At 52.4% G+C, this 27,626-nt stretch overlaps 1 protein-coding gene across 5 annotated transcripts; it reads left to right on the forward strand.

Annotated features, from left to right (window-relative positions):
• The first annotated feature begins 736 nt into the window (after window positions 1-736).
• On the forward strand, window positions 737-20,848 carry LDLRAP1 (low density lipoprotein receptor adaptor protein 1). 5 transcript variants are annotated; one of them, XM_069803170.1, is made up of 9 exons: window positions 737-807; window positions 5,302-5,444; window positions 7,053-7,165; window positions 9,932-10,046; window positions 12,910-12,982; window positions 13,444-13,527; window positions 14,920-15,050; window positions 16,678-16,712; window positions 18,734-20,848. In XM_069803170.1, the coding sequence occupies exons 2-9, from the start codon at window positions 5,349-5,351 to the stop codon at window positions 18,876-18,878; spliced, it is 792 nt and encodes a 263-aa protein (XP_069659271.1). In that variant the 5' UTR covers window positions 737-807; window positions 5,302-5,348; the 3' UTR covers window positions 18,879-20,848. The 5 variants fall into 5 exon arrangements, with proteins under 5 accessions (XP_069659271.1, XP_069659268.1, XP_069659269.1 ...); XM_069803167.1 differs by lacking the exon at window positions 737-807 and adding an exon at window positions 1,461-1,659; XM_069803168.1 differs by lacking the exon at window positions 737-807 and adding an exon at window positions 1,461-1,659 and having other exon boundaries at window positions 14,923-15,050.
• The last annotated feature ends 6,778 nt before the right edge of the window (window positions 20,849-27,626 follow it).

Raw genomic sequence — 27,626 nt, forward strand, 5'->3', positions numbered from 1 at the left:
AACAGTGGAGAGGAGCAGCTCCGCTGCTGCAATACTGGAGACGCAAACTTGTTTCAGTGACGCTGCAGAGCTGAAAATAACCTTGAGAGAGTACGTGCGGAAAGAGCCGGTGGCTCATCAGGAGAGATGTCAATTAATGGGGAGATGGATGGGCGGTGATCAGCGGAGCATAGTGGGGCTGGGGAGGTCAGCCACGTGGTGCTCACAGCTAGCAAGAAAGCAAGGTTTCCAAAAAATTGCTGCTTTGCTGTGCTCAGCACTCAGACATAAATAAATAGATTTGCTTTTGCTTGCCTGGCCCGCAGGACCCGTGTGCCCATGGGCTTCTCTTGTGGGGAGGAAAGCCTTGGGTTGCCCAGCATGGCAGCAGGTAGATGAGTGTGGAACTGTGATTTTTGAGCTGCCTGATACTCTGCCGTCCTGGGGGGAGATGACACTAGTAGTTTTTACCATTACAGGGATTTTTTTAAACTCAAATTGTGACTTTCAGGAAGGCTGGCTTGGATGGCACAGCCACGTTCAAGACCTTGATTTGATGACTTCTCTCTCCCAGGCTGCTGTCACCATCCTTCACTTTCCAACTTGAGCGGTGACACTTGAAGAAATACATTCTGCTACTCTCACGATATAACACCCATCCGAGACAGCACAGTCAGCAAAGCGAAGGGCAAACATCGGCACCAGTGCTGGGATTCAGTGGGAAAACTCAGCCAGGGAAGGCAGCGCTGCAGGTGGGTCTCGCACCCTTTGCAATAACAACCAGAGGAAGAGGAATACACCCCGGGCGCCTTGAAAGGAGCTACAAAGGTCAGTGCAGGAGTGGCTGTAGCAGGGGAGGATCGCAGCAGCAGGAACGCTGCGGATCTTTCCGTATCGGGATCGTGGCCAGTAGCTGCCCTGTGAAATTGCCGCGGAGGAAACGATGGGAAGGAAGCAGCAGAGCAGCACGCAAGTGCAGAAGCTGCTGCCTGAGTGAACCGGAGCATGGTGTGATATATTTAGCCGGTGGTGGTGCAAAATACAGAAATAGGAAAATAAATCACGGATGTGTCCGATACCTGCCAGGTGGCTTTCTCAAGCTAGTTTATCAATGAATTAATTGCAAAGGTGTCTGCCTTAACTCATCAGGTATTGGCAAGCGGGAAGTCCTCCAGTGAAATGCAGGCTGCTGGGTGGGAGCTGAGTTTCATCGATGATTTAGTGAAACATTTGAGCTTGCGCTTAAAACCCTGGACTTCAGTTAGGTCTCAGCATGTGCTTAAAGTAAGCGCAGGTGCTTAAGTGAGTTGCTGCACGGAGATGGATTTATGTGTATGCTCAAATTTGTTCCTGATGCAGCGATTTTTCAGGTTTTTTGGTATTTGCGTGCCACTGCCCTTACAGAGCGGCTCTGATGTGGTTAGCCCTCAGGGGAAGTTTCTTCTTTCAAGTTTCAGTCACCGTCCTGGCTCACGCCCTGCATGCTAGATTCAAACCAGGCGCTAAGTGGAGACGTACCAGTGGCACTGTCCTATTTTAGACTGGGCTTTTTGGAAGAGGTTCTGCTCAACCCTTCCACCACCCCCTCGTGTCCTGCTGCGGAGGGGAACCGCTCGCTGCCATCCAGCTGCCCGGCAGTTCGGCTTGGTGACTCCTGCGTGTTGGATCCCGGCTACAAACGTGAGAGGGGAATGTTAAAATTGAACTAAAAACGGATTTTCAATTACACAAATGTTTCTGTGAATAATAGGCTTTGTAAGGCATTGTTCAACAAATCCTAAATATGGGGTTTAACCTCCTCGTTATTATCCCTTTAATTTCGGAAAGCCTTTGAGGGCCTTAATCTTCCATACAATTACGTTCAGGCTGAGTTAAAAGCATGCTGGCGGCTGTGGTGACATGGAGGGACGGCACATGCTCAGGCTAACCTTTATCAAACACGATATTAAAATATTGTATCGCATTTTCACATCCTGAGGTGGGGGCGATCAAACACCCCTGGGGGGGGCAAACGCAACTTTTTTTTGGTTGGTTTTTTTGGTGTTGCCCGAGGATGCTGAAGTGGGTGACCCGGGAAGGGGTTTCCTGAATCTCTGTAGGGCCCCCCCCCCAAACCGTGGGAAAGGGGGCTCCCCCCGTGGGAAAAGTGGGACCCCCGTGGAGCTGGTGTTTGCTGCCCCCCCCCCCCCCCAGGCGTTTGGGAACAGCGGGGAAACTCTATGGGGAGCAGCAGCTCCCCGCAGCTCGGGGTGGGGGGAACCTGCAGCTTTTCGGGGACACCCCCCCCCCCCCAAAAAAAAAAAAAAACACCTTCGCGGGGAGCCCCGGCGGGGTGGGCGGGGCGTGCCCGACTGACGTCACGGCGCCTTATTTGCATGCGGGCCCCGCCCCCGGACGCGGTCAGCGCTGGCGCCGCAGGAAAGTTTGGCGGCGGGGCCGGGAGCGGAGCGGGGATGGACGCGCTCAAGTCGGCGGGTCGCGCTCTGCTGCGGAGCCCCAGCGGCCACAAACCCTCCTGGGCCGGCGGCCGACACAAGAGTGAGACCCGCCGCCCCTGCTTCCGCCCCCGGCAGCCCCCCTCCGCCTTGTCCTGCACCCCCCCCTCGTCCTGCACTCCCCCCCCCCCGTCCTTCTTCCCGGCTTTATCCCGCTTTTCACCCCCCCCGCACCCACTTTTCTTCTTCCTTGAGCTTCCCCTCCCTCCTGCACCCCCTTTTCACCCCTCTTTACCCCCTCCGCTCCCCCTCCCTGTTTTTTTCCATGCCCCCCTGTACCCCCTTTCTGCTTTGCTCCTCTCTTTTGCACCCCTTTTTTTCACCCCTCCTTTTTCTCCCCCCCGTTGCACCCACCTTCCCCCTGCACCCCTTCCCCTGTGCAGCAGTGGGGTAGGATGGGTGGGTGGGGGGCTGTCCCCATCCCCCAGTGGGTGGGTGGGGGGCTGTTCGTGTCCCCCAGCCTGGGGCGAGGGCTGGAGCCCGGCGGGTGGTTTCTGGCCTCGTCCCACTACTGGCTCCATCACCCGATCGCTGGCCCCTGGGCGAGTGGCCACTTGGCCACTGCCAGGCGTCTTCCCACTGCAGCCGGGACAGGGGGGGGACCAGCCCTGGACCCCCCCAGCATCACAGCGGGCAGCAGGAGGGTGCCTCGTCCTGCATGTACCGCCCGCAGGCGAGATCAAACTTTTTGATTTTACTAATCTAATGAGATTGACCCGGCGTCGTTACACCTTTTTGCTAGGATTAAGGGCTGACGGCTATGGGACACGAAGGGGACAGCTGGCTGGAGGGCAGCCTCGGGGCTCGGGGGGGGCTGTGTGGCAGATGTGGGGTGCTGCCCCAACGTGGCCTTGCAGCGTACGCCTGGCAGAGACGTCCCTTGAGACGCAGCAGCCCCTGGACTCACCCTGAGCCTGCTGCAGAGCCACCTTGCAAACCACCCCCCCCCCCCCCGCCCCGTGCCCTTCAGTGGGTGGGGGAGCATCGCCGTCACCCCACGGGACTGACGCACCCTGGGCCTGGGCGCGATCGTCTGCAATTAGCGGGAAGGTGGGTGAGGTGGTAGCGAACGGTGCAAGAACAGGATGCGTGGAGAGGTGTCTGTGCTGCCGCAGGTTCTCCTTCCTTTCCGAAAGCATTTCGGTGGCTGCGCTTAAACCGCCCCTGTTTCCGTCCCAGGGCAGCGTCAGCTGTGGGTAGCCAGGGCCTCGCTGCAGCTGACATCGTCCCGGGCAGCGTGGGGTGCTCGGAGGGTCCCCGTCCTCGGTGAGGCCCTGAGCTGCCCTGCACGGGATACGGGACCAGTGCCTAGGGAGTGTGGGGCAGGCAGCTGCCCGTCCGTCGCAGGTAAACCATCCTCCACCCCGGCGTGCTCACCTGGCTTCAGCTGCCGAGGGTGCTAGGACACCGGCGGCACCCTTGGCTTTTGAAAAATCCAGATTTTTCACTGGCACCCTTTGTTTCTAGCTGGGACGTGAGGTAAATGCGGCATCCCGCCTGTCCTTGGGTTTTCCTTTTCCCTCTCCGGGTTTGGGACCTGGGTGTTGGGTGCGGAGCTCCTGCCCTCCTGCAAACCTTTGTCTCCCCATGGGACCGCTCCCCCCCCCCGCCAGCTTCCGTCACTTCGCCTTTAGCCAGTGCTAGGCTGGTTGGGGTGGTTCACCACTTGGCACCCACACCCGGTACTGGGAATGGTGCCGGGTTTATGGCTTATCTCCCATCTTGCCTTCACCAGGAGGTTGAGTCACCAGGGGTTACCCCAGGGGCACGTCCGTCTGTCCCCCCCCACACAACCCTGCCTTCCTGGCGCTGCAGGTTTGCAGGGAGCTGCAGAGTTTGGCCCTGTTGCTTGGAGGCGGCCAAAGGAGGCTGAATACAAGGCAGCGAAGCCTTCAGGGACATGTTTTTTCAGGGACATGTTTTGTCTGTGGGCCGCTTCAGGAAGGCTGGGGTGTGTTGCCTCCCTCTCAAAGCAAGATCCTCCTCAAACACAAGAGCTGCAGATCCCGGGTTGCCAGCTCCGTGTCTGGAAGTTAGCTCCTGCGGTGCAATTTCAGGCTTAGAAATACCCACCTGACTTTCGGTTTGGTCCCAAACTTATCTCTCTATTTAGGACCCTCCTTCCCACCTCCCCCAGGACATAAGGGAAGAGGCCGGCGGCCTCCTGGATGATTTCCAGGGGAGAGCAGAGACCTCTCCTCGCTGAGGCTTCACGGTGGGCTCTTCAGAGCTGCTGGTGACCGATTTAGCAAGTCGCAGCACATCACCTGGATCCCCGCAGCTGTGCGTGGGCTTAGCTAGCGGCAAATCCCGTCTTAGCCTCTGTGGGTAGGTGATGGTTGGCTCAGGGTAAGGTTATTGCCGTGCGTGGGGCGGCACCGAGCCCTCCCCTGCTCCTGGCTGGGGCTGATGTTCAGGGTCCCCCCTTGGTTGTGGCGTTGGCCTCGGCACTCACGATTAAACTGAGGAGCCGATGGATCTTAAAGGGTTGCTGCTATTTGCTTGCGGAAGAAATTCTGGGGCTTTATTTTTGCTGCCTTGGAGAGCTAGGGAGGCTGACGATGATGTCCGCCACGTGAACGCCTCGCGGTTTCTGCGTGGCTGAGGTATGCCGTCACCTCTCCTGACAGCCGGGTCTCTGCCTCCTCTTCTTCCCCCAACACCTTGTGAAAGCCATGGCAGCACTGTGAGCTCCAAGCTCCTCGGGCACGGGGCTCCAGGCAGTAGCTAAACCAACACGCTGCTCGTACCTAAACCTTCCCTCAGGGCTTGACAGGGATATTCTTGTGCGTTTGGGAATTTAAGAGCCTCTTTGTTGTCTCTCTAGAGCTCCCAGAGAACTGGACCGATACCCGCGAGACGCTGCTGGAGGGGATGCTTTTCAGCCTCAAATACATGGGCATGACGCTGGTGGAGCAGCCCAAGGGAGAGGAGCTCTCTGCAGCCGCTGTCAAAAGGATCGTTGCCACCGTGAGTGTCCGTGCTGGAGCAGAGCCCTGTCTTCTGCTCTTCAAACAAGGCTGTCGCTGGGGAGGGTTTCAAAAGCCGCAGGTCTGGAGGGAGGCAGTGCTCTTCGTCTGCAGGCTGGGGGGTGTCAGGATTGCAGGTCCAGCTCTTCCAGGGATGAGCAGGCGTCTGGTGGTGTAGGTAGAAATGCAGACAGCGGCACTGGGACGCCCTCAGGGGCAGCCCCAGCCCACCGATGGGGCAGGCTGTGGAAAGCTGGTGTTACATGTCTGAGCTCTGGCTCCCCTTGATAAGCTTGGGTGACCCTGGGTGTAGAAGAAGCCTCTGACCTTGTGAAATCAGCCTTCCCCGGGGCTGTATCTCCTCTTGCAAGGCGGGATCAGCATTTTGAGTGCAGCCAGCGCGCAACCAAGAGCTGACATGCAGTTCTGGGTTTTCCTTCCCACGGTTTGGAGGGTTAAGAGGAGAAGGGAGCAGGACAGCTTGCTCCAATTCCCAGCCAATACAGCTGCCGTCCCGCTGTAACCTCTGATGCAAGAGGTACTGATTTTCAGCCATCCTCTAGCACCAAGCCTCCCTGGAGCCCCTGCTCACCATGCTCCAAGTAAAATTAACGCTTCTTTAAGCCCTTATAAAACTGAATGAGGCAAGGACCCAATTGTACAGTAAACCGTCGTAAAACTCAATGGGGTGGCGAACTGCGCTGGGTAATGACGGATCCTTTCCTGGCATGTGCTGAGCTGGACGGAAGGGGAGCGCTCACATGAAACGGGAGCTGCTGCTGGCAGAGCCTTTCACGACTGCTCTGATCGACCGAGAATGGAGCCTTTAAATAAAAGGCCCAGGACTAAGGCCAGCCTTGGAGGGGCAGGACTGACCACCAGCCGGTCTGGATATGGCTCAAGTGAGGTCTCCAGGGAGCAGGGCTGAGGATCCAGGTCTGCAGTCTGTAACTAGCTAGCTGTGTATTTTTTTTATATTTTTGGGGAGGCAAGAAGATGGGTAGTGAGCTGAATGTAACCTGAAGGCTGAAAGCACGAGGCTAGTAAATAAGAGAAAGCGGCACTTAAAAATCTAGTTACTTTTTAAGCTGGCGTCCTGACCTTGGCACGGGGTATGCTTTCCAACTTGAGCAGGGTTTGGCAGCACAGCTTGAAGCCAGCTGCTTGGGAGCCCACGTCCTGCAGGACCATCCTGCTCCCAACGCAGCTCCCTCGTTTGTGCTGGTGTCCCCCTCTGCTCCAGAGCTGGCCCTAAAGACAAAACTCCCGAGGGTTTCACCAAGCACTCGCCCAGCTCGGCCAGAGCAGCTGCTGCTTCGTGCGGGTGGCCACAGGGAAATTCTCCTGGAGGTGCTGGGCTGGAAGTACCTCTGCGCAGTGTGGGGTGGACGGTGTGTTTCCTTGTCTTGTTAATGCCAGCAAAAATCACTGCTTCAGGAAAGGAAAAGTTTTAACAACTGCCTTATCACACCTGGTGGCAAATTCAGTGTCTAGTAGTGACGAGTGCTGTTAGGTAGTCTGTATCTAGAGTCTCTGCTCTGCTCGTGTACTTTTGGATGTGTCAGTGTTAAAAGCCTGTAACTTTCCCCTTCCTCTTTTCCTTCCAAAGGCGAAAGCAAGTGGAAAGAAACTGCAGAAAGTGACTCTGAAAGTCTCGCCCAGAGGGATCGTGTTAAATGACAGCGGAACGAATGAGCTGATCGAGAACATCTCCATATACAGGTGGGTTATGGTATGCACCTCGGTGTGTGCGTGCCCCAAGGCTCCTCGTCTGCTCCAGTCTCCACCCAGGCTGAGCTGACGCCTCACTGGCCATCACGTCTTGACGGAAAGCAGAGGTGGGGGAAGGAGGGTGGCTGCTAAATTTAAGGTAAATTTACGTCTGGTGCAAAAGTGTCCAGCCAGTGGTAAGGAAAGCCGTGACGAGCCTGGAGGTGTTGAGTGTGCGGACCGCAGATGCGCAGCCAAGCGCTCCGTGGCCATGCGTGGCTTTACTGCCTTTTTTTTGGCAATAGGAATGCCAAAGCATCTAGGGTGATGGCAAGAGTCTTATATGGAGGATGATCGGAGCATCTCTGAGCGGGTGAGGACGTGAGCAACAGAGCCGGGGCTGCCCTCCCCTTGCTGGCTGCTCTGCACCTTTGATGTGTTCAAATAGCTCTGACCAAGCATGGGGCTGGGACAGCTGTTGAGACCCAATACCAGTGTGGGGAGGGTGAGGATGAGGATGGATTATCCCCTATCCACTCCTCTGACTTTGGCAAGTATTTCTTCCGAAGAGGCTGGAGGCAGGCGCAAGCCTGGTGGAACAGAGCTCAGCTCAGATTTGGCCCTTTCTATCTCCTTCATCTCTTCTCCCTCTACATCCCCCATGCTCTGCTTCTGTCCTTCACCCGCTGCTCTGTCCCACGTTGCTGGATGTGGGATGGGGGCACTCTCTCTAACCAGACTACTAACCCGCTTGCTTTTCTCCAGTTCAAACTAAGCAGTTGCATACCGCCACCGGTGCTGGGCCCCAGCCCTCCCCAGGAGATAAAGCTGCTGCTAAAGAGCAGAGCTGGGCGAAGCAGCCGTGCCAAAATCGGGATCGTTGCGCTGGTGTAAAAGCAGTCAGAGCCGTGGGGCGGGGGTTTCTAGATGCCGCCTTAAATTCTCCCCAATGCTTTAAGAGCCATCGATAAAGCTGTTCCTCCTGGTCAGTGCTCACGTACGAGCATCCCCTCAATTCAGTTGACTGAAGTCAGCCCACCCTAAATATGCTGTCGATGTGGGGACTGACGCTGCTCCCCAGAGATGCTGGTGCTGCGGGAGCAGCCGTCACAGCGAAAGCTGGGGTCTGTGTGCTCTGGGGGGGGTCATCTCCCTGCTCTGTGAGCGTGCTCCACCGGTGGTGGTCCCAGGGCTTTCCTGTAACACCTCTGCTGTCTTCTCTTCGGCTTTTCTATTCACCAGGATGATCCTGGCTCTGAGCTCTTGCCCCAGATCATGTGCTGGGGCAGGATGGGGTGGTTGCAGCCAAAATGCAGCCACTGTCGCCAGACGTGCTGCTGCCAGAGGCCTCGGTTGTAAAACTGGCTCACTTCAGAGGTGGGTGTGAGTTATCCATTCCCTGGAAATTAATGGCCATCAAATATTGAGCTGAGTGCTGGGGGTTGTTGGAAGGGCTGAGTGCCTGCGCAGACGACCTTCCACGGCTTCGTCACAATTATTAAAAGAGTGGCCACGCTGTTTTGGGAAAAATGGGAGAAAGGAATGAACTTCCAAGTGCCTGTTTAATCCAGAGCGTGGCTCAGCTCTGGAAAACAAAATGTAGGCCATTGAGCAGAGGCATCCTCACACGCAACAGGAAACTAATGCAGTATAAATAAATTTTGAATGTGGCTTTTTTTAAGTCCCAGCATCTGCTGGCAACTGAGACCTTCCAGTCCCCTCCCTGCAAATTCTCGGGGGCAACAAGAGTGGGAGCTGAAGGGGCAATGTGGGGCCATGGGAAAACTTTCACCGAAGTGTCCCACTTTCTCCTCGGGTTTTCTCTTTCCTTAACACCTGTTTGATCTGTCGCGTGCCCAGGGAAGAGGCTTTGCTTGCTTGCTAGTGCCTTCTGCCTTGCACTAAACCTCCGGGGCTGCTCCAGCCTGTGCTCGCTGGCTCCAGACGAGACGCTCAGTCTTGCAGCTCCTGGCATGGATGGACCCGTGGGAGGTGGTGCTGGCTGATGCTGAGGGACCCGCTGCCCTGCAGAAGGGAGCTGAGCCCTCGGTCAGAGCCTGGTCTCCCCAAATAGGTCAGCGTGTTGCTCTTCCAGAGCCTCGTTTGGCATTTTGGAGTCAACCCTGCCCTGCTCGGCGGCTGGGAGAGACACGGCCGTCCTGGGGATGCTCCACGGAGGAGGCTGAGCCTCCTTCCCCACGTCCCGTGTGCTCAGGGGTCTCGGAACACACTGCGCATCTGCTACTGCGGATCTCGGAGCCTGAATTTCAGCCTTTCCAGCAGCTTTTCTTGGGCACCCATGCATCAATTTCTTTCCCTGGTTTGAGCCTCAAGATTAAATCGTAGGCTGCGAACAGGTCCTTCTCTCTCCTTGCAAGCTTATTCTCCAAGGAAAATCTTCCGAGTCTCTCTTCTGAAGGCAGAGCGTTTACCCAGGCTGGCACACTGCAGAGTCTTTACCTTCTCTAACCTGTCCTTTCCCACAAGGTGAAACATTTTCTCTTCCCTCCTGCCTCTGTGTGTGATGCACATGGTGCACACCGTGGCTGTGGCAGTTGCTCTTGGCTTCTCTTACGCTCAAACCAGCGGCATCGACTCCTCTGCTTTGGGACGAGTTGCACTGAAGCCTGGTAACGCTCCTGTGCTCCCTCTGCCTTCCCTGCTTGGCTCCGGAGCTGGAAGCCCTGGGGTAGGCGCTTGCTGGCAGGTCACAGGAGGGGTTGGTTGATCTCCCTTGCACGCAGTGCCCCGGACAAGACATTTCATTCTGTCTTTCAGGATATCCTACTGCACGGCAGACAAGATCCACGATAAAGTGTTTGCCTACATTGCCCAGAACCAGCTCAATGAGAACCTGGAGTGCCATGCCTTCCTCTGTACCAAACGGAAAATGGTCAGTCCAGAGGAAGAAATGGGGATGTGGCTGTAGGAGGAGGAAGCAGAGAGGGGCCGCGCCGGTGAGATAACAGCTCTGCCCCCAGTTAGAGCGAGGGGGGACCCTGCCCCAGTGAACGGCTACGGGAGAGCACCCACCGTCCCGCTGCCGTCACCGCCTGCCAGTTAATCCTGGCGATGCTGCCCAGCGCCTGGCCATCGCTCTCCATCGCTCTCTCTCGAGCGAGCGTAACTCCGGGCTGGATTCAGCCCATTGTCTTGGCAGGAAAAAGCCTTTCTACCCCAAGATCTGGGGCGGGGGGTGAAAGGACCTGGCCCTGTACCGGCACCTGAAACCCCCCTGTCGTGCTGCGGTCCCAGCTGCTGGGACTCTTCCCTGCTCAGCATCCGCTTCCCCGGGCTGCCGGAGCCCGGCTGAGCCCGGCGTGCGGAGAGAGGCTTTGGCAGGCGGAGAGGTCTCTGGGGAGGCTGGCAGCAAGGTGCCTGGGGGTGGCCTCATTGATGGGAGGCATTTAGCCAGTGGTTCTGGGCTTGCCGCCCTGGCTTCCTTCCATTTCTTGCCGTTGAAGCTCCTCGTCCAGTTTTGAGCAGTGTCTTTGCAGACGGGGCCGTGTCTTCCCCGCCGGAGCAGCGCAGGAGACCCCACTGCGTGCCGGCAGGGCTCAGAGCAGAGACCTGTGTATAGAAAACGATCTCTGGTTCTTTCTTTGAACCCGCTCGTGGGATTTTTTTCCTGCCGATTCAGTGCATCAGGATGGTCAGGAACCCAGCACTGATGAGCTGGCGAGGGAGAGAAGTGGGTCGCTGGGCACTGGCTGCAGGTGGGGCCAGGAGAGCCCTGGGGGTCTCTTCAGTAGAGCCAGAGCTGAGGCTGAGCCCCTTCCCCATGGCAGGAAGGCGCTTTAGGGGAGAGGAAGGGCAGGTCAGATCCCTCTGCCCCCAGAAATCCTTCCCCTTGTGTCTGTTGCGGGGCTCGAGTGGAGAACGGGATCTCCCGAATCTGCAGGTGCATCCCAGTGTGGTGATTCCTGGGTCCTTATGAGCATCCGTGTGCCCAGAGCGTGGCCACCACAGCTCTGTTAATATTCTGCGCTTCTCCTGACTCGTTTGGGTTTTTGGTTTGTTTTTTTTTTTCCAAGGAGAGAATAACAGAAGCTACAAGTTGTCTCTCCTTTCTGCAGCGTGCGCTCCCATCCTTGCACGGCACAGATAAGCCTCGCTCTGCAAATTAAAATTTAAGTCTCTCCAGTGCTAAAAGAATTATCTCCGTGGTACATCAGCTCAGTGCATCTCCCTCCAAATAAAGTTCTCCAAGGCCTTTTGTGGCAAAAACTAGAAATACTTTTTTTTTTTTTTTCCCCTTGTCTATAAAGCACATGAACATCATGCTGGTTAAGGTGATGCCCTGCTGCCAGACCAGAGACTGTCCCTGCCCCAGGGCAGGGTCCCTGAATGTATGCACAGCTACCAGTCATGGGCATAGAATTAGTCTATATTTTTAGTTCATGGGTAATTCTCAACGGTAGCTGGGTCTATTAAACTTGATTCAGATGTGACAGCTTAAATTGTAAACAGCTGTGAGGAGTTTCATACTTAATTACCATATTTAAGTTTTTGCCATAAAGCGTTTGCACTTCCATCAAAGATGTAAATAGCTCCGACATTCAAATAAGCTCTCCTGCTTTGCGAGGCTTAATTGGCACCAATAGGTTTGCTGGGTCTCCTCGCCCCTCCTGTGCGGGACTGCCTGGCGTTTGGGGGATGCCTGTGCTCCGTTTGCGCTACCCCCCACATCTCCATCCTCCGAGCTACCAGGGGCTGCGGGTTATGGACCCAGATCTGGGTTTGTTTAGTTTGCAGCTTTGTAAAACAAACTTGTGCCTCAAGGCTCCTGCGAGGCGTCAGCCTTGCAGAGTGTTACTCGTTATCTCCTTGCACTTAAACTGCTCATGAGCTCTGCCTCCTCCTAATGAAACTGGCATTTATGTCACTATTTATACATCTCCAGCAACTCAGGCTATTTAAGGTGGTGGGGTTTTTTAATGTTGCTCAAGCTCTCAGCTTGGGGAGGAACGGAGGGACTGAAGAGGAGGGTGTCCCTGCTCCTGCTGTGGCCCTGGCTGGTGGTCTAAGCCAGCGAGACCCCAGCTTAGCTCAGGGGAGCCGGGGGAAGACCCTGGGATCTCTCTTGTCCTGCCCGTTGGAGAGAGCTGCGTATCCGTGGCGTTTTACCCCGCTGCCTGTTTTTGGAGCATCCTCGTGCATGCGGTCGTGCGCGGTGCCGGGGAGGGATGGACTGCAGCTCTGCACATCCCTCCCCAGCGCTGGCGTGGCTGACGGCGGCGTGGTCCAGGGCTTGGCCCGGGCGCTGATTCCCTTTGGGATGATGGTCGTTCTGGTGGGTGCTGCTCTGCAGCGGGTCCAACCCAGCCCAGCCCTGGAGCAGGGAGCCACATCCCTCAGGGAGCTGCAAGGACGAGCCCGGGGCCATGCAGCGCTTGCACCTTGTTTCGATCACACTTAAGCGTGGGGTGCAGGAAGAATTGCGCATGTGCCCTGTGGTCAGGAGCAGCTCTTCTCTCCCCACCCGTCAGCACGATGGCTGTGACAACCACGTCCCTGCCTCCTCCGTCATTCCATTACACCTAAAGACTTGTCTACAACGAGCTGCGTGTCCTACGTGGAGCAAGTCTCTGCTTCCATCAATATTTGATCACCCCTCCCCAGCCAGGCGGGGAGTGCGCAGAGCGGAGGACTGGTTGGGTCCAGGTTAATGTAATCTGCAAAGCAAAAGCTCCAAATTATTTAAATCTATGTGAGGACCCGTTGATTAACGTGCTGCCTCACCACTGTCTTTCCAGGCGCAAGCAGTCACCCTCACTGTAGCCCAGGCCTTCAAAATCGCATTTGAGTTCTGGCAAGCAGCTAAGGAAGGTAAGTTGTTTTTTTTTTTTTTTTTTCCTCCCCTCTTCCTACTCTTCAAGTGAAAGCTCAAGGAATGACTTTGGGGTTTTTCCAGCTTTCAAGTGCCTTTTCCCCTTGTCCTCCAAATTTCTAGGCTGCTGTTAAGGTTGGCGCAACCTCCGGTGTGATTTAAGGCATCTTGCAAGTTTTTCTCGACAGCCTTGTCAATCCACCCAAATTTTGGCTGCGCTCCTTTCTTGCAGGCGCGGGGTGTGAAGGACCTTGTGCTTCTCTCCGGTACCTCAGAGCCCTGCCACTGTTGGGATTTTTGCTTTCACCTTCCACGAGATTATAAAACGCACCCAGAGCCTGGACTGCTGTGAGCAGAGGAGACCTGGTGGCCTGTCCTAGCTGTCCCCCCCCGTCCTTCCTCCCGAAAAGCTTGTGGGGGAGCGTTCTGCAGGCAGTGACAAGGTCTCCTTCTTTTGCAGAGAAGGAGAAGCGGGAAAGGTCCCTCTTGGAAGGAGAAGGGACGAGCAGCCCCAGCTCGGAAGCCCCTGCCCACCCTGACACACGTAAGTCACCAACAGCAGAGCTTTGCTTCGGGCTTGGGCATGGGGAACGTGAGGTCTGCAGGGTTTTCCCTGAACGGGGCAGGCTCCTGGGAAGGCTTTGAAGACCAGCAAGGAGCAAACATTTTTGTCATAGTGAAGACGTTGCCCTTGGCAGAGCGCTTGGGATGCCAAGGCTGCCTGCCGAGTCCTTCCATCTCCCCCTTAAATATCTCGTACAGCCCCTCATACACAGCTGCTGCCACCCCAAATCTGTTTACTTCTGCCCCAGGCAAACTGGCTGTAATGTCCTTATGAGCTTAGCGTGGACCCCCACGTCCCAAGTTTGATTTTGGGTTTGTCTCGGACCTGAAACACTTGCCGTCCCGTTGGTTGAAGGAGATGGACATCCAGGTACCACTCCGCCTCCAGCTCCCCTAAGGAAGGAGAGGTGCATGAAAATAAAACAATTAAATAGTAAACCCCTTCATACCCCGTCAGTGCCTGGCTGTGGGTCCTCTGTTGCCTCTGAAATGCAAAACACATAGCCAGGGAGAAGTGGGACAAAAGGCTAATCTCTCTTCCGTGCTGGCCGTGGAGATAAGAGGATTTGGCACAGAGGAAAATAGCATTAAACTGGGCTTCCTTCCAGGCTGGCATGTCTCATTTCTTCATGTGAAGGCCCAGGACTGGAGGAATCTGTCACAAATGGTGGCACATTGGTTTAAGTGAGGCCCGGGACTGCCACAGGTGTAGAAATGGGCTCTGGTGTCTGCCTGAGGGATGCTCCGCAGCTGGGGTGCTTCTGCATCCCCCCGTAGTGCAGGGTGGATGATGGGGAGGATTTGAGGCTTCTCTGAACCAACCCAGCCTGCGGTGTACCGGCAGCCTCCAAGCTACAAACTGTTCTTCGCGCAATGCAGGATTTGCCCTTGGTCCTATAAAGTAATGATGCATCTTTGTAAGATGGTGAATCGGTGCCGTGGGCTGAGCTGAGGATATCGCCCAGGGTCTGTTCCCAGCCTGGGCTGGGAAGCTCTGGGGTTGGGATGTCCTGAGTGGGATGTGTCAGCTTTGCCTGGGGCTGATCCTGACTCATCCTGAACGTAAGTGGGTACCCAGGAGCCTCCTCCCCTGATGGCTGCTGGAGGGATGAGCCGGCCAATCCTCCCCTGTGTCCCTGTCGAGAGGGTCTCGGATGCCTGATCTGAGAATCACAAATTACTCAGGCTGAAACCACAGCCCCCACTGGGGTGAATGCAGCTCCTCCGTGCTAAAATTCGGAGCCATCCTGAAGGAATTTGATGCAACCCTTTGATTCCCCTCTTCAGGGGAAGCAATTACTGCAAAAAAGCTCGGTTTCATGTCATCTCTTCTCCCCTCCCCTGCCTCATTCCCTCTCCGCTCTGTTCACAGCAGCAGCCACGGGGAACTTGCTGGATTTAGAAGATCCTGCCAAATCACCCCTGACCAGCAGCGCAAACTCCCCGCACTTAGATAACAGCATGTTTGGGCCCAGCTCCTCTGTAAATAACAACGTGGTGTGGGTAAGTGTGTGCCCGGGGCACCGTGGCATCTGCCGAACCAGAGGGATGCAATGCCACCTCCGTTTCGTGCGCTCCAGGTCGCATCGTGGGGATTTTTATGGGATAAACCCTCCCTGGGAGCTCTGGGGCAGCTGAGCCGTTCAGGCAGGGTTTCAGAGATGCCTGAGCAAGCTGGGTTTCAGTGTCCTACTCGAAATGATCGATTAGTGTTCGAGTACCTACTGCCTTTTTTAGATTCTGTAAATAAATGAATGAGGTTGCGAGGCACTCTGAGAAATGCCACTGTCAGATAATTGAATATTACTTATTCTTGAGCAGCATTTCTCAGTGGTTTGTCACTTAGTTGAGAGACCACCTAACTGCTCTGTTCAGGGGAAAAAATCATTATGTCCATGGCTTTTGTTTACCGTTCACTAAAATCAGGTTATATTTATGTTCATTATTACTCTTATTTTTCCCTTGTTCTTGTTTGTGGCTGTATCTGGCTTGTATGAGCATGGATAGCTTCTCTAAAATGTCCTCAGTCATCTGGCTTAATTGTTTCATGGACCGCTAATACAAAAATAACGACCCAGCCCATGTGCCTGGGTGTGCATCTGTCCGGGACCCCCCTCCATGCCCAAGTGCTCCATCACCAACCAGGCTGGGGCTGGTCTTTGAAGCCCCACTTGATCTGGGACCTCATCCCTGCCACGTGCCCTCTCTGGAAACACGCCGTCTGCTGAATTTTGGAGAATGGAATGATAAAGGCCTTTGCCTGGAGCCTGTTTCTTGAGTCTGCTGGGTCTGAGCCTGAGGCTTTTCAGGTTAAACCTGAAGATCAACTCTAAGTCATATCAAATCCTGGAGGCTTATCAGCGGTCTCCAAACCCTCCCTTCTTGCAGAGTTTTCATATTTTACATATTACATTAAGTCTGTAAGTGCATCACACGACGCCCTCACGCAGAGCCCATCTTCCTGCATGGGAAATCTTTCTCCCTCAGGCAACTAAAATCCTTTCCCTGGGAAACCTTAAGAGCAGATCAGAGATCAAGGATCCCAGAACCGCTTTCAAGCAGCGCAGCTCCCCCCTGTGCTGGTGAAGAGTTGCTTTCCTGATTCAGAAGAGCCCCGAGGGATGCCTGGAGCATCTTGCCCAGCTCTGTCAGGGTCCCCCTTAAGCAGAAACCCGCTGCACATGCCAGTGGCATGCTGAGAGCTGGAACAGCCGAGGGCTGTGGTTAACCCCAGAGGGGGATGTGGTGCAGCTGATGGGCCAGATCCAGCCCGTGCAGGCAGCGGAGGAGAATTAGCCTGGTTTGGACATGGTGAGAAAGGGCCAAGCCCCTGCCCCATCCCTGGGCTGCGAGGGGAGCGCAGCATCCCGGACCCGAGCCCTGGGATCTGCTCTGAGGAAGCCTGGACCACCCAGAGTTACACCTCTTGCCCTGGGGATTGTGCAGAGAGTGAGATAAAACCTGCCCGAGGAGGCAGGTTGCTGGGAGGAATGTTGCTTTAGGGGCTTGGAAGTCAATACATATATATTTTTTTTGTGTGCCGTGCTCAAGTGCAGAGCCGGATCTCTAAATACACTTTTGTGCATTCTCTTAGCAACTACTGCTCTCTCTTTTTATCTCTTTAACAAAGGAAATGGATGATGGTCTCGACGAGGCATTTTCAAGGTAATTCTAATAACTCCCTTTACAAGTTCACGCCACCAGGGACCAGCCCGGGAGACTTGACTAGTGACTGGCTTTTAATAATGCTTCTAATCTAATCAGCCACGGTGATCTGACCTAGGCAGCTGCCCCATCAGTGCCTCAGCCGTTAATTGAAAGATAGGCTTTGAGGCTGGCTGATAAGCCAAATATTTTGACAACCTTTTAAGGATGGAGAGAGGCTGTATGTGATAGGGAATTTAATTCCCCAAGCAGTTGGCGTGTCTGCTCCCACTTGCCAGGGTGGTTTGAGGCTGCCTGTTTCTAGCCTCTGCGCTAGCTGCGGCGATGCTGGTCCCAGCTTCTGGCACGGGGGGGTTTACCCTTCCTCACCCCTCCGTGAGGTTTGGACTAACTCTGGGACTTCGTTCCCATCTGTCCCCAAACCAACAGCAACTGCTGAGGGCAGCCTCCCTGCTCCACCGGTCCTTGTTGCAGCGCGGTTGCATCAGGATGACTCTGATGCACCAATTTTGAATTCAAGCGCCTGAGCACATTCAGAGTTTGTGGCCATAGCTTCATGGGGCTTAGTTCACTTTCTGATCGGAATTAAGAGCTTCCCTGCACATGCATGCCGAGCAATCCAGCAATGTTAAACAAATCCGTTTTCTTTCAGGTGAGTTTTCCTGTCTGTCCTCATGCAGGCAGCGGTGATGGGGATGCTTTAGTTTACGTGGGTCCCATCCTCCAGATCAGTGCGTGAAGCCACCCAGCCGCCGTTCGGGCAGCGGAGGCCCCGGTTTGGGCAAAATGCTGCCTTGGGTGCAGATGCTACAGGCAGCAGCGAGGTGCCAGACCTCCTCCTCTGGCGGGGAGGTGCTGAAAGAGGGAGTCGGGCAGTAGCAGGGCTGAGCCCAACGCTGTCACCCCTGCAAGAGCCGCTCGCCTCCACCAGGGTTTGCAGCAGTGCAAAAAGTGCCCACTCAGCCCCAAGGAAACAGACCTTCGTGTCTTGTTTGGGTCTCGGGAACGATTTACAGCTTCCACTTCCACGGCAGCCCTGTCCCAAGTCGTGTTTGATAAAGGGGCTGCTTGGATTTACATCTTAATGTCATCTATTTTCCTCACCTCTGTTCCTTGCCCTACTTAATTAAGCAGATGTTGTTGGTTGCAGTCTTTTGTTTTGCATTGCTGGATGCCAAGCTGTCACATCACCCGTGGCCTTCTGGTGACTCAGTATTTGGACTGCTCATCCACCGAGGCGGATGCTTCTGAAAGCGTTCCTGCCACAACATCATCGCTGGGCATTTTTCTTCTTTATTTAAAAACATGCATGTGGCTAGTTTAATCTGAGGCTTATTTGACACCATGCCTCCCCTGGACAAAACACCAAATATGAGTTAACCTTTGGCCCTGGGAGAATTGATGCTGCAGTGTTACGTTTTCACGGACGTATTTAATAACACAACAATAAACTGGGGCTTGTTAGGTTTTGCAAAACATCTGGGATGTGCTGAGATGAAGACCTCTTAAAGCTGATCCCGTGGGCTATTAAACATCATCTGAGTCCGGCTGTGTCTTAACCCAGAGTTAAATGCTTGGGCCGGGGAGTGCAGCGATCTACAGCACACGCTGCTGCTGCTGTGTGTGTCCAGACACTCCACCGTGAAAACTGAGTCATTGCAATGAGGCTGCTCCTTTGGTCAGCAGAGCCTTTACGTTAAGATCCCAGCTAACGATGCACCCGCCAGCAATAGCTCGGGGGAGGAAAAGGGCACTGTTCTGCCAGACCATTAATATGCGGGATGTCCGGACTGCAAATTCCCTGCGTGCCTGTAGGGGAGATGTTAGGATAAACCAGCAACAAACTTGAGAGAGCTACAAATGGTATGTGCCAGCTCTTCCCTTACCGAATTATTTCATTCCATTTGAGGATTTTGAAATGTGGAACTGCAGCTAGGGTTCAGCATTACGGATGCATCAAGCATCCAGGCTATAAACTGCACGAATTTGCGTTCTTACTTTCTGTTTTTCTCCCCTCTTAGACTGGCTCAGTCGAGAACAAACCCTCACGTCCTCGAAACGGGACTGACGGCTCAAGACATCCAGAGTGCAGAAACGCTCTCACCTGTAGACTGGAACAAAATAGATTCCAACACAGGCGAGAAAGATGATCTGTTCATGTTTTGAGGTCAAATGCATCTAAGAGCTGACAAGAGAAAAAAACCACTAAAAGTCTACGGACTGAATCATGCTGTTCTGGGTGCTGTACGCAAGGGACTCTTCTGAGGGCTCTTCACCAAGTCAGATGATGTTACAGCACAGCTTAGACCAAAGCTTTAGAAATCTAATGCAGATTTTTATACCTTGCTTTTATCTAAACCATGAGATGCTCTTCAACATATTTATTCATAGCCGTTACAGTTTACATGTATTATTGGAAGGTGTGTAGAGCATCTACAGTATTATGTGGCAATATACCATGGAAGAACCTTCAGCAGTGCCTGTTCCTCTCTGAAAAAAGACTATGCAACACCAAAGTCTCTCTGTATATACTTTTCTAGACAAAGGTCTGCAGATGCAAATGCAATTGCAAGCACAACTGTTACTAATCCACTGTTTCTTGAACAACACATCACCTGCCTAGGCGGAGGGGAGGAGATTTGCAGCAGCTGCTAACAGTGTTAAAATCAAAGAGGTAGCAGAGATCTTGCTTTTGTTGCGAATGTCTGTGATATTCTCACAGTTGTCAATCACCCCTATGGGTTCTGGCTGTTTCTTCGCCAGCTTTGTATGGGAATTGACACCTTTATACCCAAAGACTCTATGAAGTTTTGCACTTTAAAACTTGAACTGAAAGCAGTGGTCCGAATTGTCAAGGTAAGCAGTGCCTGTAACTTCTCTTCAGAAGCTATTTACCCAAAAAAAACCCCCAACCCTGCAATGCTGCAGATCTGTTTCAAAACTGACTACTCGCGTGCGCCATTTCTGATGCGACTCAAAATACTAAGGCTCCGTTGCACTGTTGGCTTTAAAAGCAAAACCACCAGGGAGTAACAATTTGTTTTGCTAAAGCGTGTTGAAAGTTGCAGGTTGGGTGAACCCAGTGGCACAATAGATCTGTGTTCTTAGCTCTGCTAAGTGGATTTGGCTGTGCATGCCTTTTTACTGTCTCAGAACCATTTGGTTGTTGCTCACTCAATAGACTCAAATGGAATTGGATTAGGCAACACCAATACCTGGATGTTCAATTAGCAAGAGGTGCCCCTTCCAGCAGGACTCCGATCCTTTTCCCCCACCCCTGACAGCCGCATCTCCGGTGAGGCTTGGGAAGCTGTCTTCATCTGCTCCTGGAATTGAAAATAAGTAATGGAGGTATAAAGCTTATGCTAATTAAAAGATTAACTTTAATGATCCTAAATAGTCGCACTGACCGTTTGCAGTGTTTGTGGCCTTATGTGAAGTATACTAATCTGTTTTATAGATTTGTAACTTGGTTTTGAAACACTAATTCATTCCCCAGATAGCTCTTTATAACTCTTTTAAAACTGCTTGCAGAAAAAAAAAAAGAAAAACCCCTTTGTCAGCTGTAAGAATTTATTAGGAAACAGCTGAGTGACTCTAACTTAGATTTAATTTTCTTTTTCCCCCCCTAAGTGTTACTGTGATAAGGTATTGAGGACTTGTGAAGCTGACTCATCATGTCTCTTAATAAAATGTGTGCTCTGTTTATCCTGCAAAATTGTGTTTAAAGCAATTTTACATCTTGAAACTACTGTGCCTGTGACATACTTGATCTTATGTGTAGCATCAGTCTCTCATGACTGAAGGAATTATTCAGAGTCTGTCTGTGCTACAGAGGCACACGGTAGAGACATGAACCTATCGCATAAGTGATGCCAAAACTGTGCAGAAGTGGTTGTAGTAAGCGCCTTGTCCCGACCCCGAGGAGTGGTGATCTTCCTAGAAAAGAGCTTGGGCTGTAGGAATGGACCGTGAGGATTTCTCTGTACATTGATCTTTCTCCTTTTCTAGAGACTCTAGGAGCATATACTGAAATGCACAATACTATATATGTATGTATATAGTTTTTTAAGAAAACCTTAATGCTGTAAAGAATATCTCTACTGAGGAAAATAAAAGTTCTCCCATTTTTTGGAGTGTCTGTGCTGGGTGACTTTATTTTTACCGTGTTCCTTTTAATGTGTAGAAGCCTTTATATTTCTAACTGGTTGAATTATCCGTCTCCCTTGATGCACAGCAGCAAGCGATCGGAAACATCCACGGGAGGTTTCTGTCCCTTGGAAGGCTGTTCCCAGGGCCATCCAGGTGGGAGGATGGCTGCAGTTAGACACTAGTCCGTGGTGTTGCCTCCGGGAAACGCTTATGGGACTGGATGCGGCCACGCAGGATGCACAGAGGACGCACAACAGCCGCCTTCCCTCCTGCGTGGGGCCGGGACGTGACCGTCGCGGCCAGCTCGGTAAATCTGTCCCTCCCTCAGCCCCTGCGTCGCTGGGTTGTCCTCCAGGTAGGGGTGCAGTGGTGGATGAGAAGAGGGAGGTTGGTGCTTCGGGCTCGTCTGCAGAGAAAACGTGATGCTGGTAACATCAAAAAACAAAATCTCTTAATTGATAGAGATTTCTGAGTCGCTGTGCAAAATGCTTCTCCCTGGGGGGGAGTTTAATTTGTACAGCTGCCTTTTAAATACAAACAGCCCAGAGATCCCGGCACAGCCCTGTGTACTCAGCCTCCCCCTGCAATTCCTGCCTTTGCTGGCTGCGAGCTTGGAGCGACTGGGCTCCCGCAGCTCCCGGGCTAATCACACTGCTAACGCTCGTCTGGGAAGCAGACAGAGAAATTCATTTGGGGATGCCGACAAAAAGATTTAACCTGCGTGTACCACCACGCTGCCTTTGGGGTATTGGAGCTGGGCTGTGGGCAGAGCAAAGGGGCTTTGCAGAGATGCCTCTCTTCCCACAGTGTTAGACTTAAAAACAAAAAAAATTCAATAAAAGTTAATTTTTCTGTTTAAATTGCCTGTTCCAGTGTGAGGAGATGTCCCAGATTATGAGTACTGAGTACCGGCAGTCTGCGCCTTCATGCATAACTGATGGCTACGCCGAGGAACAAATTGATCTTTCAGTTTTGATGTGACCTTTTTTTAAGTGCCAGTTAAGAAACTTTCAGCATCCATTTCCTTCACCTGCGATGGCTGCGTGCCTGGCGGGGAGGGAGAAAGGGGTTCAGGGCGGTGAGACACGGCTGTGTCACAAAAAGGCAGCTGCCTGCTGGGGGAAGCTGCAGCATCAACCGTGAGCCGGTGGCTCTGCTCACCCCAGACTCGTGTTATTTCTCAGGGGGGACGTGGAGCGACTTCGCTGCCCGTTTTCCTCCCTTTGAGCAGCCGCAGCAGCAGAGGTGGTGGCGTGGGCTGTGGTTGTGCTGTGAAATGCTGGTCTGTCACCTTGCATTGGCACGGGGTGTATATAGGATGTAACGACTCCATCCATCCTATGGATGGTAGCCAGCATGGGTGAGGAAGCTAACTCGGAGCCCATCTTCAATCTCCCTCTCCAAATCACCTGCTAAAGAAACAAAACCTGCAGCTAGCACAAGCCATGTGGTTCAGAGCTCATTTCTTTAACTGCTGGTGCTGTAACTCGTTAAACTCATTTAACGCATCCCCCAAAACTGCAACAACAAACCCAGCTTGTTGCTGCCAAGTTACAAGCTGGGTTTACATGTAGACATTAAGTTTATCGAGTGTTGCTGTTTCCTCTCTGTTCAACGAGTGCTCTCGAGTGATGGTCAGTTGTGTTATGTGAGTCAAGGCCAAATCCAGCTCTGAGGTTACAAACCGGGTGACTCAGGGAAGCGCTGAGCTGTTATGGACAACCGCGTGCGGTGCAGCAGGTACTGAGCTCTGAACTTCTCTCCTCTCTCCTTGGAGCACCAAGAGTTTGTAAATTTGTGCCAAGCTCGAGCGAGAGCTGTAAGGCTGTCATTACCCAGATCATTCCTTTTTAAAGTACAAATAAAGAGAGCAAGATATCATCTGAACGCCTGAATGCAGTATTATGGTTTTTATAGCCGGCCCCAGGGTGCCGGCAGCTGTGGGCTGCTCTGCAAGGCTTTCTGTGCTCTGAAGCAAGAAGAAATAACTGTCCTCGTGGAGAAGCACAAATGCATTTTGGCTCAGGATGGAGGGGGGACTGGGTGGGAATGGAGGGGGGTGTTGGTTGAGCACTGCTCTCCTCCACTCGAACGTGTCAGCGTTGCGTGACGGCTGTCTGCAACGGCAACAGCAAACTGCCAGAGCCCGATGAGATTCGTCCCTGTCAAGGCCAAGGGGAGCTGAACCAGAAAAAACACTGGGCAAAGGTGATGTTTGCTGAAAGCCTTGCTGGGACCCGGGGCAGGGGCTTGCTCAAGAGGAGCTCGCCGCAGGTCAGCAAACGGCGCTGAAGAGGTATTTTGCAATATGTGTCTTTGCCTCTGCTTTTGAACTTCTTCCAGGGTTTGCAGCACTTAATGGCAGGAGACGATATTGCAGCAGGAGACCAGAGCGGTGATGCAGTGTTAGCAAATGGCTTTTGTCAAAGTTTCCATCGCAGGGAGCTGCGGAGCCACGTGCCAACGCAGCCGCCCTCGACCCGTGCAAACAACGAGGGGCGTGGAGTTATTCTGCCAAATGTGTGAAAATATCTCCTGAAAAAGCAGTCATTTCAGTGCCAAAAATCCATAAAGTTGTCAAGAAGTTAACTTTTTTATGCCCCCCTTCAGAGGAAATCCTGCTGACCGTCTCGTCCAGCTTTCCCTAAAACCTGGGGCCTCGATTTCATCAAGCCGGAGATAACTTGGGGTTGACGGTGCCCGTGTTGTGCCCCTGCTCTGTTGCAAGATAAAATCTCCTGGAGCGGCTCCTTCTGCGGTGACAGCACAATTCCCATCAGACACCCGGAGCCAAGTGAGATGCAACGTGGGCTTGGGAGGACCCAGAAGCTTTCCCAGGGGACCTGGGAGCCCACACGAGGGGCTGCAGGGCCAGAAGCTGATGAAATGACCTGGCGCAAACAAGAAGCGAGGAGAAACTCTTGAGAAACTCTGCTGCCAGGCCTGGGCTTGAAAGTCCTTTTAGCAGCAAGGCGGCATCTGACTGCGAGCAATTTATCAGGAGTGAGTGGATACTGCTTATGACAGAGGGAGTCTTAATATTGCATTACTTCATTTATTTAGCACCTCTCCTCTAATGCCCAGGGGAAGGATAATGGGAAAGAGTGTTGTGAGTTGCTGGGGGTTGGTTGTTATTTTTCTTCCTTGCTAAAAGCAAACATCTCCAGCTGGTTCTTGGCTCAGAGAAGAAATATTGGCTTTACAAAAAGAAGGGATGTCAAGTCATTAAAAGCTGCAGGAAGTGGAAGTCTTCTGAGATGGGAGTGGAAATGGGACCAGAGAGCTGGAGCCAGAAAGCAGACGTAGGAAGCGCGGGAAGATCGGAGGCAGTTGCACAGTAAATGTGCAGGTAGAAAGTAATTAGTAACCAAGCGCTGGTTAATTTTACTGCCACCGGCCTCTCACGCTGGACACGCACTTAGTGCCTTCTCTGCTGGTCTCTGATCTTTGTCAGCAGCGATTGCTTCTCACTCCCAGCTCCGCAGCAGTTCCCAGCGAGGCAGTTCCCAGCGAGGCGGCTCTCTTGGCCGAGCAGAGCCAAAGGGACCCTCTGCTCTGCCCGGAAAGCGGATTAACGCTCCGCTATTGGGGCCACGTGCCGTCGTCAGCCGGTGCTGGCCCACAGCCAGGCGCCTCGGAGCAGGGAGCTGGAGCCTGGGGCTTCTCCATCCCACCCAGCACTCGGCTGGCACCATTCACCTTTGGCAGCGCCAGGCGTCTCCCGGGGCATTAACCTGCCGGAAAGCTGTTGGCCTCGTCTGTGAGCAGAGATGTGTCTTTGCAATTGAGTGCTCGTTCCTTATTCCCCGTGGCGCGGTCGGGGGGGCTCTTTGGAGGACATCGGGAGTTGCAGGAGCCGGGTCGTGCCAGCAAACCCAGCGTGGGAGCGCCGGGGAAAGCGGTGCCGGCTGTGCTCGCAGGCAGGGACCGTGCCACCTTCCAGCCCTCCTCTTCGCTTTTCTTTCCAGGAGCCAGGCGTGATTATCACAAACGTCACTGCTCCCACGTCAGGGCCGCGGGGTCGCTCCTCTCCCTGCGAAAGAAAATATCAGGAGAGGCAGGTTGTGAAACATCAACCCCGTCAAGTTTTGGCTCTCAAATCCCTGCTGACTCCTGTGATTTATCACTCACACAGCTGCTACTTGCAGCTTGGAAAAGATAAGGAAGGGGGGAAAAAATATGGATTTTTAAAAGCTTGGCTTTAAAGCCCACAGACTCGGGCCAAGACTCCTGTCCTGGCCAAGGTAACGGGTTAGGAACAACACTACCGGTCATGGCTGAAACACAACAGCCATCTGCTTCAGGCTGCGGTACGAGAGGGTAATTCTGCCGCCTTCTCCTCCCTGACACACATCTTTTGAACCATGATGTGAGAAAAACAGGATTTAGATAACAAAATCCCTGCTGCCTTCCTTGGATTTCAGTTTGTTGCCCAGGCCCCTCGTTTGCCCCAAACTTTTGCCATCACAGTTTCTGTTTCGGGCAAGCAGAAGCAAACACGTGCCCAGGACATCACCAAGCCGTTGTCTCTCCAGGCAGACGGGGTGATGCCCAGGGGATTCTTCTTCCCCTCCTTTCAAACCAGCTGCTCTGCAAACTCTGCTCCAGATCATTCACTTTCTGCCTCCAAGGGTTTTTTTCACCTTTCCAGCCATCGCCATCAGCAATTTCTTCCCCAGCAAAAACTCCAGCCTCCACGCAAGAGTTTTCCCAAAGCTCTCGCTGCAAACCACAGTGGCAGTTTCTGTCTCGGCTGTTAATAATCCCATGGATGGTAACACCACTCCAGGCAAAGTTTTTGCTTAAAAGCCTTGACGATGATACTTTTCAGGGAGTTATTTGGCTTGTATCTTTGTGTTTCCATCTCCCTACCCAAATCTTGTCGTAACAGCCCCCAAACTTGCTGCTTGTCAGGTCTTGTTTTAGCTGCAACCCTCCTCCCTTCCCCTGCTTGGCGGCATGAATTTTAATGTGACATCCCAGCACCAGGCCTGTCGCTTGGCTATTGCCTGTATCACACGCCCATACGTATGAGCCCCAGGTCTAATTAATGTAATAAAATGTGTAAAAGTACTAAATCTCCTCAGACTTGACAATTTTATCACTTCTATATACTGTCACAGCACAAGTAAAACTGACAGTAAAGAATAAAACAGTTATGTCTCTGGCATTTTTTATTACTTTTAATATGCTACCTTTTTTTGTTACTGGAAATTTAAATTATAATGGTATGCTTCACTTAAAAAAAAGAAAGTATCCATAGCAACAGGAACATCTAAATTATTACAGGCTGATCACTTCTCTCCTAGAGTCACATCACATGCCTTTCAAAGACAGTCCCAGAGGTGCAGGATTTTAATAGAATTTTTTTTTCTTTAACCTTTTTTGCAAATAAACAACTGTATACACAGCACTTTCTCCATCAATATGCTGCCTACAGAAAGATCTAAACCTAATAACTGCCAGCATGCTTCATTACTCAGAGAGGGAGGGTTTCAAGCTTGCTCTTACAATCCTTACTTCATATGAATTTGTCTCATCTGTCGGTGTCTTCTGGTTATCCCGTGTGAAACTGGAGAATTTCCATCGAGTTCAGCTGATGGAAATTCTGTCTTGAGTCAGGGGAAGGGGAAGGCGAAGACCGCTGAGACTGCAGCATTGGGAACCTGCTTGTTAGATTACAAGCTGGAGTCAGCCTTATTTGTATTTTATTCTTTCAAAACTCCTAGTTGTCACCCCCAGAAAACAACTTCAGCAGTTGCTGAACATTTAAAAGACTATCAGTGGGAAAAATACCCAGATATTTTTCAGCCACCATCCCCACATCTGAGCTTCCTCGGTGATTTTGGTCTGAAGAAGTTATAGCTTTCCACTCTTGAAAAAATTCCTTCACCTTAGTAATGAAAAAAGCCTTACCAATACACACACAGAGAGCTGTCAAATGTAAGAAACAAACATGCTGGAAGAAATAGAAATATTTTTTTTTCCTCTAATCTCAATTATAGGAATCATATGCATCATCTGGATCAATAGTAGGTTGAAACTGCTCAGCCAGAAAGATTTCATTTATAAAAAAGCAGCAGCTGATAGCCTTCCCCTAAGCTCATGTATTATTATTTTATAACTGAAATTATGGTAGTAAACCATGTTTACAGGCTCTCTTGGAAAGCTCAGGTTGAGAACAAAGGCTTAATAAATGTACTTGTACGTAGTAACAAGATCTTAAATGAAACCTGTATGTATCTGAGATCTTATCATGATCAGTAATAGCAGAGATTTGCTTTTTATGTCCTTTGTTTCCCACTGCCGTGTGGTACGTTCCTGGGTCATCGTTTCCTGCATTTTCCCCCAGAGGTGGCTGCAATTCAAGGAGGATCTATTTGCAGAGCAGAACATGCAAATTACAGTGGAACGAGGCAGTCTTTAAAAACATAAAATATTACTTATCACTTAACCTTTGTAGACTAAGAGCTGATGTGCAGACAAGTGGTTGGGGTTCACCGAGGCCAGCCCAAAGCAAAACCATTAAAAACTAAGAAAACGTGTCAGAGTTCTTTGGCTGGCTTGATTTTTTTGTAAGGAAGGGTCGGGGAAACTCTACATCCATGGAAAAAGAGGGGGCTCCAAGGAGGGAGCATGCAAGTTTTGAATACATTTGTCATCAGGGGTGATGCCAGGCAAACGCTGTGACAGGAACCGGGTGTGTTGTCTGTCAGTGACTTTCAGATCAACTTGGTTTCGTATGCGAGTGAAAAAAAAGCC

The sequence above is a fragment of the Haliaeetus albicilla genome, chromosome 16, assembly GCF_947461875.1.
Source record: "Haliaeetus albicilla chromosome 16, bHalAlb1.1, whole genome shotgun sequence".
Taxonomy (NCBI): domain Eukaryota; kingdom Metazoa; phylum Chordata; class Aves; order Accipitriformes; family Accipitridae; genus Haliaeetus; species Haliaeetus albicilla.

Coding starts and splice junctions, on each gene's coding strand:
- LDLRAP1 (XM_069803167.1), top strand. CDS start 1,461: ATGCTAGATTCAAACCAGGCGCTAAGTGGAGACGTACCAGTGGCACTG. Junction 1,660..5,301: donor GTTGGATCCCGGCTACAAAC/GTGAGAGGGGAA, acceptor TTGTCTCTCTAG/AGCTCCCAGAGAACTGGACC. Junction 16,713..18,733: donor CTCGACGAGGCATTTTCAAG/GTAATTCTAATA, acceptor CTCCCCTCTTAG/ACTGGCTCAGTCGAGAACAA.